This window comes from Talpa europaea, assembly GCF_964194135.1.
Source record: "Talpa europaea genome assembly, chromosome: 15".
Taxonomy (NCBI): Eukaryota; Metazoa; Chordata; class Mammalia; order Eulipotyphla; family Talpidae; genus Talpa; species Talpa europaea.
This window is the reverse complement of record NC_140083.1, coordinates 32514671-32527395: the sequence shown is the minus strand read 5'-3', so window position 1 is coordinate 32527395 and position 12725 is coordinate 32514671. Positions and strand designations below refer to the sequence as shown.

Below are 12725 nucleotides of genomic sequence, written 5' to 3'. Positions count from 1 at the left end.
CAGGGAAAAAATTATGTATATACATATGTATGTATGTTTGTGTGTGAGTATATATGTGTGTGTGTACATCTGTGCTTTTTCACTTGCAATAAGCTTTTTTTATTTGGTATAGACTAGCTTATTCAAAGCTTTTGGCTAGATAGCAAAGACCTTATCTTTCATGTGTCTCTTTAATAAAAAAGATGAGCAGAAATACTATAAATATCACTCACATAGAATTTTCCTATCCTACTGGTATTTTTTGACCTTCAAAAAATGCTAATTTAAAAAATTATGATGTTTGTTTTAATATACTTGAAAGTGCTCCTGTTTTTAAGGACTATGAAATTATTACAGTAATTTAATTAGTTTAAGGAACATTTATTGTGTTCCTATTCTGTACAAGATTCTGTATTAATCAAGAAGATTAAAAGACAGGTAAAGCATGCTTCATTTCCTTACAAATCTAAGTCTAGTAAATGAAAAAGGTAACATTAAAATAAATTTATGATAAACATCATAATAACTGTTGTGAACAAGATTGCTATGGAGGTGTTATGAAAGTCCAGAAAACTGGTGCCTAACTCAGGTTTGGGAGAAGACTTCCTGGAAGAGGAGGGGCAGGCAAAAGGGTGACTGGGGGAACATTTTGCTGCAACTTTTCTTGTTTCTTATTTTAAGGACTTACTAATAAGCAACTTCCTTTTCCATTGTGCAGGCAATAGCTCATCAATGCCTGAGCAGTAGCCTTTTATCTTTAGGAACTAACCAAATGAACCACTGGGTGACAGAGATCCCTGCCTTATGTATTTCCCTCTTTATTCTGCAGCATTCCAAGGACGAGTACAGTGTTCATTTTGCCCCACGGGACCTCCCTACTGAGAACACATAAAGTCTTTTAATAATGAATAATAAAGAATAATAGATAAAACCCAGTAAACTTTTTAATTAAGCATTTCAGCAATTGCTTTAAAAATCTGTGCCCTAAGGGGCAATGAGAGTGTCTTCTGCATATATTGTGAAATATGCAGTAGGCTGTTTATTGATTTTAAATGAATATTCAATTAATGAAGAGTTAACTATGATGCTCTGATGAGTCTGTAGATTATAATTTTAATTCCCCCCCCCAAATTTCAAGCACTCAGAAGCCAAATTTCTTTTAAAGAAAATTCACAATGAAATGGGATTTTAGTGTACACACCACTTATCTTAGCACATCCTAGATTCAACATTCACAGGGATTGAGAATTTTTTTTGAGGAGGTAACATTGGTTTACAATTTTGCATATGATTGAGGGAAATAAGTTCACATCACTCAGATCTATGTTGTTACACCTCTTCACCAAAAAATCTGCACCATAGACCATTGGACCCCCCTCCTCCCATTTATCCCCATCCCTACCCTCCCTTCTAGTCACAGGAAGGTATCTTCGGTTATAGGTGAAAATAAAGTCAGCTAAGACCAATGCATTTCAGCATCAACTAAAACAGTGTGCCTTTAATCTCTTTCTTATAAAAAATATTTCTTATATAACTAAAAATATATTTCATTGCAAACTCCAGTAAATTGAAGGAGGAGGAGTTAGGGGCTTATGTGTAACTCAGGGAAAAATGGGAGAAGGAACTGTGGAGCTGTCTTTGGATAATCTTCTATTTATTTAACTTTCCTCATTTGCTTCTCTTCCCATTGTCTTTTTTTGATTCCTAAATCATTCCTTATGACAACCTGCCTGCCCCAACAGTAGAGAAGACAGGTATCATCTACAATTTCTTCCTAAAATATTAATGATACTTTGTTATACAATAAATATTCTTTAAGTTTACTATTTTTTCCCCATTTTGCTAGCAACATTTCCTGTGATGATGCAAATTTAGGGAAACTGCCTTTAAGCATCAGGACCCTAAGTGTGCTCCCTACTGGGCTGATTACTTTAAGCTAATGTGGTGTTCCATTCACTGGATTCCACACACTTTCCCTATATTGATTGCATTATCAGTAGTAGTAATCACAGATATCATTACCAGCCAATTACACAAACACATATCTAAACTAGGTAACTTATTCACCAACATTATCTCTTACAAGCTTTAATTTTGTAATGAAGCTGATAATCCTCTTGTCCAATTGAGTGTAGCTACATATTTTGATCTAGTAGGTTAAATGCAAGTATATTAAATTATGTAGTACGTAATTACTTACATATGTTTGTAACAACGCAAAATGAGAGTAATTTGTGTGTAATCTGTTTCTTGTTCTATTTGAGGATTGCATTAGAGAAGGTTAACTGCTTTAAAAAAATAGTCTCAACATGTATTTGGATCAAACACAATAGAAGTGGATTTCATGCTCATATAATGGAACTCAATATGAGAACTATACTTAAACACACAATTACCCAGAGACCCAGGTGGTTTCTATTACACTCAGCATAAGAGTTTCAAGGTCACCATAGAAGACTCATTTCAGGGAAAAGAACATGGACGAGCTAATGAGAGATGTCTGTGCACTAACCCTGACTGTGAAGAGCATTCATATTATGTTGGTTAGACCTTAATCACATGGCCATATACCAAAGACATAAGAATTATGGTCTTAGGCCTCCCTGGTGGCACAGCGGTTGAGCACTGGCTTGTGAAGCTGCCCACAGCCTCTGCAGCACCAGTTTGATCCCCAGCCACTGGCAAGAGTCCCACATGGCACACAGCCCTCACCTGCCATGCCCGCTGCTCCCCTCAGTAGTGTACTTCATCAGTCTGCCTGTTCTGCTCCCCGCTCTGGCTCTGGTGAATTCTCTCACCCGTGCTTGTATAAATAAATAAATCTTAAAAAAAAAAAATTATGGTCTTTCCTGGAAATAGAGAAGAGTTTGGATTTTGTGGAGCAGTTCGTGATTTATGCCTTAAGGACTCAAACAGAACTTGTTCCATTTCTCTATTCAGTGAATGCTTTTCCTGACTTGCCTTTTCATTATTTGGAATTTCTATCAGATTTGCTTTTATTTGCTTTACACTAGGATCTAAATCCTGCCTCTTAGACTTGTACATGTTAAATAACTGAAGAATGAGGATATGAAATCACAAAGTACCTTTTCAAAATTTTATACAAATTATGCCCATATTATAATTTTTCAGCAGGTTAAATTTTTAGATAGGTTCAAATTAAAGCTTTTTAAATCTAGAAAAGATAACTACTAATTTAACCTTCCTATTTCATAGATAAGGAATCTGTGAGTATCAGAGAGACTGGGTTTATTTGTCTTAATTGTATAGGGAGCATAAGTGATTCCAGACTTTAGTCCCAGCCTCCTTCTCAAGTTGAAGTCTTTCTATAACTTGTGTCACCTTTTTTTAATCTGTAATCTTATTATTTACCAAGCTTGCTAGTTATTGTAGAGGTGAAATAAAACACTAAATTGTAACTGACATAAGCTAGTATGCTTAAATCTGTGAGAACATAAACTTAAACAACTTTGCAGATTTTCCATATCTATTTCAAGATTTATTATAAGTTAGCTACTTACTAAATTTTCTTTTAGTACATTAATTTTTCAACAAAGATATGCCTTCTAGAAAAATCTTGGACTATATATTTATATAATCAGTGATATGTGGATTATATTAGCAGAGACAAATTTATACTATCACATTAATTAACATTATCTAGTATTAAAAATTTGGGAAAAACACATAACAAAGTCTGAAAAATTATAAGCTACTTTTAGAATGAAAATCAGTCTTCAGAATGGTTTTTATTATGAACATTTTAAATACAATTGCATTATTCACCTATGAATTTGTTTTACCATCTTGAGAAAACTTATTTTCACTTATTTTAAGTGAATATGAAAGATTTTACTTCTTCCCTGTCCAATACCCTTCCCTTGGTAGGGTACTTCTCTACCAAACACAATAAAGAAAGCCATCTAACTTTTTAAAAAAAGATTTATTTAAGCACACAAGAGCTGGGGTACAGGCCAGAGATGCAGGGGGCGGGGGGGGTGAGAGGATTCACCAGTGACAGAGTGGGGAGCAGAACAGGTGGATTGACTGAAATATACTGCTGAGGGGAGCAGTGGGTGAGACACGAGAGGTCTGCTGCGCCTTGTGGGTATTTCCCTGGCCAGCCAGGGATCGAAATCATGCTGTAGAGATTGTGGACAGCTTCAAAGAGCAGTGCTTAACCCCTTGCGCCACCAGGGAGATCCCCATCTAACTTCTTGATGCTACTAAAGAACACTAATGTGAATGTGTAGAACAGAGGTAACTGGAGTTTGGTTGTTTTCATACTTATCTGTTCCCTGCATTAAAAGTCATCACTAAGTTGAATTATTAATTCAAAAAAAATCTAGTAAGATCCACATTGTCACTTTATATATATGTATAAAAACATATACATATATATGTAAAATCGAGGCTAGTAGCACTGTTTTAAAAAAGGTAGCATTGACTTATATGTTTTGGATGTATAGATTATAATTTAACATTTGTGTATGCTACATTATGATCACAAAAAGCCTAGCTTCATATTCTACCTTATAAACTTTTTCACAATTTTAATACCCTCTATTTTTTAATTTTTTTTAAGATTTATTTATTTACTTATATAAGCACTGGGTACAGACAGAGGCGGGGGAGGATGAGAGAATTCACCAGAGTGGGGAGCAGAGCAGGCAGAGTGATGAAGTACACAGCTGAGGGGAGCAGTGGGTGGCAGGAGAGGTCTGCGCGCCATGTGGGACTCTCGACTGGCAGCCGGGGATCGAACTGGCGCTGCAGAGGCTGTGGGCAGCTTCGCAACCCAGCGCTCAACCGCTGTGCCACTAGGGAGGCCCAATACCCTCTTTAATGTACTATGGGTAATCACTTATTTTGCAAGGATTTTATATGAAGTCTACTGGAGACTAGAGATATACACTTCCTTTTTGGAGTCCTCTTTAAATATGGGCAACATGTATTCAGATTATTTTAAAAAACTATATATTGATATTTTCCTAAGAATCTGATATTGGTTCTCAAGGTGCCATGTATCTATTTTGAAAAGAAAATAATAAATGGGAAGGGCCTATTAGCATTTTTGTAATATTGGTTATTTTAATCTAACTCTGATTTTTAAGTATAATGGAAAGGAATTTTTAAAATTTAAAACAAGTGGGTTTGAAATGTACTTATATAGTAAAGTAATAATAGATACAGCCAAAACTGTAAGTTGCCTGACTTTAATTGGATCATCCTTTTGAAAATGATATATATTCAATATCATCACAAATAACTACATGAAAAATACAGAGAATGCCTTGAAAAACTGAAAATTCGCTTCAGTAATAATTATTTTCAATTAGTTGTGACCTCTGAAGAGTTTCTTTGCAGGAAAATACCTAGAGTTGAATTTATTCAAATTCCACAATTCTTGTTAAAAATATGCTTTCTAATATTTTGGTGTTCATGTAAATTTTTGACATCAACTCTGTATATATTAAGGAACATTGACATCCTAAGTGGGACTATATTTAAAAGGTGTTTTATTTCTATAGCACAGAGTATACTTTATACTTGATGAATCTTGCTTTCTGCCTTTTATTTGCATAAGTAAAATCTTCATTTTTGCTCATCATGTATCTTTTCTGCATATAATTAACATTAACTTTTTTGACTGTGCAGAGCTGGCTATTTGCCTCAGAATATTCCCCTGGAGATTATCAGATACCTGTCTGAGGAGAAGGATTTTCTTCCTTGGCATGCTGCCAGCCGAGCCCTTTATCCTCTAGATAAATTACTGGACCGCATGGAGAAATACAATGTCTTCAATGTAAAAAAAATATTTTTTCTTCTTTCTTATTTCCAGAAGATAAACTATTTTCTCATTATCTTCTGTATTCAACTGATTCTGAGTTCATTTAGTTCTTTCTTCTCATTTGTGTTATCATTTTTGTCCTGATTTTCTATGTAACTCTGGTGACAATTACTTGAAGAAAAATTTAATACAAACTACTTTTTGTTCTGGCCTAAAAGTGTCAATTAAGCTTAAATGCTTCAAAATTTAAGAACAAATATATGTGGCAAATCCTTAAAGTTCAAACTTACTTTCTAAGAGTTAAAGGGCTCTCTGTTCACAAAGGACTTACCCTGGGTAGAGCGATCCTAAAGATCTTAACAGAATATGGATGGTTTCAGTAAAGATTCTGAATCATTATTTTTATCCAAAAGGGCATAGTGAATTCAATTCACTTCCTTAATTAACAAGGATAAGATCAACATTGAGGCGAAAGCCCATTCATAATTGGGTCCAAGGGGATACAGGAGAGCAAACAATACATAATCCAAATAGACAGGAAGACATGACAAACATTCCAAAATGTTACCTGACCAGATTGCCTAAGCTTGACACCTGGTGAACCAGAATTGCTGCGCTGATCTAATGTAATAATTATTTTGAATTAGATTAGGATTTAGTACCACTAATGACCTTTCATTCCTAAATTTCTTCTCACCAGTGAAGCTTTGCATATGAGAATATTGCCTTTGAGCACTTTCATTTTCCTTTACTTACACTAACAGTCTATCCTGTGTCTTATAAAATCGTCCTATTTATTTTGATTGATTGGCTCTGCTGATTAACCTACACATTTGGAATTACTTGGCCCTAGATCGCCTGGACATGAGATGTTTACTAGAGTCATCCAAATTGTCTGGTGGTCATTAGAATTACTTCTTTTTGTCTAATCCTCATCACTTTCCTAGGCACATAATAACACCTGTTATAATATTTTTTAAATTTGAAATAATCTTGACTTGACTGTTATCATTGTCAGTTTTATCTAAGCCCTTGTAATAGACACACAAAGAAATGTGTCATTACATTTATTGTAACATTTTTATCTGCTAGAGAAAGTCATATTACACTTTTCTCCTTAACAGACATAATATTAAACTTTTGTAAATGTAAAATACATTTTTGCATATATATTTGTACTTCAGAATAGTGTATCGTGTCAGACATCTCAATTTCAATAAAAATTAAGAATTGCTTTTACTATAATTTCAACACTTTCATTCCTTTGACAAAATTCAAGAACCACATTAAACTGAGAAGAGCATATCTTATATTGCTACAAAAAATTAAATATATCATTAGCTGAATGGATTGTTGACTTTGAAATACTATATCATCATTTTGAAGAGGGCTCTGAGTATGTCAGGTTCAATAATGCCAGGCTATTGGCTGGGCCTACATAACAATTTTGCCTTAAATATGCTCTATTGAAATAAGACATATAAACACTAATAGTGTGCTCATTTTCACAGACTATATCCACATACATTTGTATATTTGTATGCATGGGTGATATCAATACCTTTCAGTTTTCTCATTTCACTACAAAAATTGTCATGCAAAATATTTAATAGTAAAAATTACTTAATTGTTCAATAAGAAATAAAGAGTAGATTCCATCACTGCAATTGTATCTTATCCTTATTTTCTATATTTAAAAAAATTAAGTTGCATAAAATTATGATGGAACATCACTGATGCCCAATTTTATTAATACTTTAAGAGATATGTATATATGTAGAGAGACAAAATATTTTCATTTTATTGTATTGTAAGCATGGAGTGGCTTGAACCTGATATTACCTTTATTTCTCCCATCTCCCATTTAGGAATATATCTTAAAGCAAGTTGCAACAACCTACATCAAGCTTGGATGGCCAAAAAACAATTTTAATGGATCTCTTATTCAAGCATCTTACCAACATGAGTACTGTTTCATTTTCTTTTTTGCTTCCCCCCTTCCAGAGCTGTACAGTAACATACCACTAGTACCACTGTGACTTCAGCAGCATAGGACAATCTTTCTTTCATTCTGCATCTTTCATTTCTCTTTCCTGGGAGTACTTCTGTGGGGTAGCACAGTACCCACCACCTGGTACTGACAACAAAGGCATTTCCTTGCCATGTTTTAATTTAAGGCCTGCTTTTCTTGGTAAAGTAGAGATCTGAACCCCTACCTCTCACTGTGTGTAGCGTTGTTTCCAGAGAAGACTCTGGGTATGCTTTACTTCTAGCCTGCCTAATTGTCACTTACTCAGCAAAATAGGATTTTTGGTTCAAAACACCATTTTTGTGCTAGTTATTTACTAAACTACTATTTAGGTGAGGAGGATTTACCCTTTCCAGATATTAACACTGCTTTTTATTTCTGATTTTTTTTTCCCTTTTAATAATACCTAGAGAACTTCGCAGAGAAGTTATAATGCTGGCATGCAGTTTTGGTAACAAGCACTGTCACCAGCAGGCATCAACACTTATTTCAGATTGGATTTCCAGCAACAGAAACAGGTAAGTTGAACCAGTTCCTGTATTTCTGATATCATTTAATATTATTTTAAGATTCTCAGCAGATGCATTACATTACATCAAATGAAGAAAAGCAAGAGTAAAACACTGAAAAACATTGTTTCAGGTTCACAATCTTCAAGACAACAGCATGAAATCCAAAATACACTTATCTTTGCAATGTTTTATCCAGTTTTAAACTTTTAAAATCAGGATACTTATTTTTCATATATAATTTATTGGCTTATTTTAATTTTGATAGCTTTGCTATCTCATGAGACCAGTCATTAAACTTAGGTCAAACATTAAGTTCTTTATAAAGGTTGTGGTATTTATTCATAAAGCAACTGCCATCGCATGATATAAATAAAGTAGCATATAAATGTTGATTTTAAAGATGAAAATCGAAAGGGTTATGAAAAAGATCTTTACTCCTTCAGTGACCCTTGACAGAAATCTTAAACTTGTATCTTATCTTGGAATTTCACAATACTGTATTTGAATGCAGACTATAGGTTAAAATTATTTAATATAATTACTTGTGATAAGAAATATACTAAATGTCACTTAAAATGTTTATGAAAGGAATATTAAACGTAAAAGTAAATCAAAGATCAGTGATCTTACTACTATTGTTTTTAAAACATTCTCAGGTGTCTTTATATTTCCAAAAACAACTTTATGTTCAATTTCATTTGACATTTTAGGCAACTTCTAAACATTTCCAGTCCTTGGCCACTGTATTAAGGAGAGAGGGATCAGGGGAGAAGCTGAGAGCAATTTCTGCAGATGATTCTATTTTCTGTGACACAGTGGGCTTGTCCTGTGACTTACTGGGATGACCACTTGGGAACAGAAAAAAGGACTTGCTGTTGATGAACGGAAAACCACCAAGAGCATAACCTACTTAAGGAATAAATTGGCATATGCCTTGCCAGGAATTATTTAGATTTAAATTTATTATCTTACTGACTCTAGCCCAAAGGGTGGTGATCCTGCTTTGAAATTCTCTGAGGTAATTTTTCACTATATTACTTAATAATTTGTCTCACCTTCTCTAGCATTTTCCTGTTTGCCCTTTAAGTTAATAGTTTCTGGCCTTATACTGAACTAAGGAAAGTATTTTATCACTATCATCTCTCAATTGATCCATTATATACTTGAAAACTGTGATTAGACCTGTTATCAGTCTTCTTTAGAACTAAACAATCCTCATTTTTAAAACTTTTGCTAATAACTTTTGTTGTTAAGTCTTCTGAAATCTATTAAAATAATTTGACTTGAAAATGATAAATATTTTTTCTCTTGCTTTTTACTACCTACTTCAATTCTAATACATATCATTAGGCTATCAAAACAAACATTTATCCAAAATCAATACAAGTTCTTTGAAAAGATCTACTATTATATATATATATATATTATATATATATATGAGAAGAAAAGTAAAACACATTAGATTGTTATCTCTAATTCGGTCTCCTTTTGCTTGATATTTTTGTTTGTTTTATTTTGCTACAGATACATGGCCTTTTCTCAGTTAATGCTTATTTTTAAACTTTAGTGAATTTACCCATGTTAAACTTTTCTTACCATTTTATTAAAATTGCACTTATAACATTGACTTTCCATAATTTCTCCAGAGAGAACTCAAGCCAATATAATTTCCTACATATAAAAATATAGCAATTGGGAAAATTGGTATTTTTGAATAATCCATTTATGTTAACAAAATTGTATATTTGGGTAGCTAAAAAGAAGAGGTGGAATTCAAAATTAATAGACAGTACTGCTCTGTAAATGTATATAGGTACTGTGGGTAGTAGCACTAAGCATAAGTATGGTGTGAATACAAACCAGGAAGGGGTTACCTTCAAAGAGTAACATTCTGCATCATGAATGATGTGTTGGACTCTGTTAGATGGACAGGAGGCAGAGGTAGGTGTGTATGAATAGATAAGGCGGGTTTTCAAGGCAATCCAACATGGATTGATGTTTGGTAGATGAACAGGAGGAAGGGATAGGTGTGTATGAATAGATAAGGTGGGTTTTCCAGGCGATCCAACATGGATTGATGTTTAGTTTAATAAGTGTAGTAATTTTTGACATGTGAATTTGAAACAACCCATCACTTCCATAATTCCTTCATAAATGAAAACTCATATATAAGGCATCAGCTTATTTGGGTTTTGATAACTGGAATTTATTTGTAACAAGATAATTAAATTTGGGCCTAGTTGCATTAAGGTTCTTTTGAGATTTTCTTCATTTTTATATTCTCCTGTTTTGCTTTGTTTTGTAACTGACCAACCAAACAAGCTAAGTGAAAGTAACTGTTTACTTAAATTTGTTCAACCAACCACATGCCATGGCCCTGGCAGCACACTTTAAGTGACCTCCTATAGTGAAGGTACATGACACCCACTGAGTTACCTATTTGTGAAGATCAGAGGTTTAATCTGTCTTTTTTGAATGATAGCTTAAAAATGAAACAATAATGCACACCTATAGTTGCTGCTGAATTTAACTTTTAAATTGAGTCAATGAAGGAAGTACAATGTTGCTTTATAGCTTTTTCTAAAAGCAACAGATGAAAAAAAAATAAAAGCAACAGATCAATCTACTTTGTTTGCTTAACTGGAAACAAACTTTTTTATTGAACTGGAATCTTAAAAATCATCTTAAAAAACCAAACTAGGGCCTCCCCTGGTGGCGCAGTGGTTGAGCACTGGGCTGCAAAGCGGGCTGCAAAGCTGCCCGCAACCTCTGCAGTGCTGGTTCAATTCCCGGCCTCTGGCGAGGGTCCCAAATGGCACAACAGACCTCTCCTGCCATGCCCACTGCTCCCCTCAGCAGTGTATTTTGTTGTTTTGCCTGTTCTGTTCCCTGCTCTGGCTCTGGCGAATTATCTCACTCTCCCGCATGTCTGACTGTATCCAGTGCTTGTATAGATAAAAAATAAAATTAAATTAAAAAAAAAAACAAACTAAAGTCAATATAGTAGTATACTTATGTTTTGGAACATGTAGATTTATAGTAATAAATCTAAATGACAATAAATCATGTAGTAGGGATTACAAATATTTGGGGTGATTGATAAATTAGGGTCAAATCAGTGACACTGGATTTAGGAAAAGGGCATGGATGTGAAAGTTGGTGCAGGGCAGGTTAATGGAACCAAAAAGTGCAATGAAAATTTAGAGATGGCAGCAACAGAGAGAAAAATTCAAGCACTATAGTCGATGATAAATTGGATGAGTCGACATTCTTATCTCTGTTAAAATATTCAAATGCTACAGTGTGATGAATTGTAATGGTGATGTCATGCATAAAAATGAATTGAGTTACATTCAGGTCTTGTTAGGCTGGGATTTAGGGACAAATTTCAGCAGTATGCCACATTTCAGAAAAGAGACAAGTTACTGAGCATTTTGTAGAGAACAATACAAATGATAAAAAGATCTTGAAAACATGAGCTATGAGAGGAGGTTGTGAAACCTGAAAATTTTACTCTCAAAAAAGACGGAAAAGAGAGTGATTTTGTATTATAGAAAGCATAATAAAACAGACAGAAATTGGTTATTTTGCTGGTTGGTGCCAATAAACAAGAAATAATTGACTTAAGCTACATTGAATAAAATATAAGGAATATATTAATATTGCATGTGAATTATTTGAAAATCTCTGTATTAAAACACTATGGAGATTATATAGTTAATTATATAGAGATCACAGTATGGCAATAGGGTGTTTTCTTTGAATAAAAAAATTAACCTGAAATTACATGTATGTCTACAATAACCCATTTTCTTAATTTTGTGATAATGTATTATTTTGCAAATAATGTTAAAAGATTCAATTTTAAGCATTAACCCAAATAGAGTGAAGATTTAAAATAGTTTAAGTTTTCAATAGATATACCTCCCTAACATATACACTGATAACTGATTTCATCACTCTAAAAAACACCCTGAAACAACAGACTATATTGAGAATTGTAGGAAATCAAAAGTGCTTACTGAATTGGAATGAATTGGGAATTAATTTCAAACATGGAAAAATTAAGGTCATTCCATAATAAAATCTATAAGTAGAAGAGCATCTCTGGAGCTTTGCAGCCTACATGATACATAAACTTCCTTATTCATGCAATTAATTATAATGTTACTAATATTAGTGGCATAAGTGATGATAATAATGAAAATTATATTTGCTTTAAGGAATATTTGCTGTTTCAGGCATAAGGCTAAGTGCTTTTTGTCCATGAGCTCATCATTTTTTTATTTTTATTTTTATAGGAGATAGATCTAAAACTCACAAAGATTATGTGATTTGCCAAGATTCTTTAACAACAGATCATGGATCTAGGTGTCCACTTCCAAACTGATCAGTCTGTCTTCTAACTCATGAA

The 12725-nt window shown here is 33.5% G+C and overlaps 1 protein-coding gene across 1 annotated transcript in view; it reads left to right on the top strand.

Moving 5' to 3' along the window:
* The window catches only part of TRHDE (thyrotropin releasing hormone degrading enzyme), a gene marked incomplete at its 5' end in the record, with an annotated part of 360848 nt that overhangs the window by 325691 nt on the left and 22432 nt on the right, over nt 1-12725 (top strand). The window contains 3 exons of the mRNA XM_084255346.1: nt 5638-5785; nt 7639-7736; nt 8210-8317. Coding sequence (XP_084111472.1) covers nt 5638-5785; nt 7639-7736; nt 8210-8317 — 354 coding nt within the window. The remainder of the gene's footprint in view (nt 1-5637; nt 5786-7638; nt 7737-8209; nt 8318-12725) is intronic.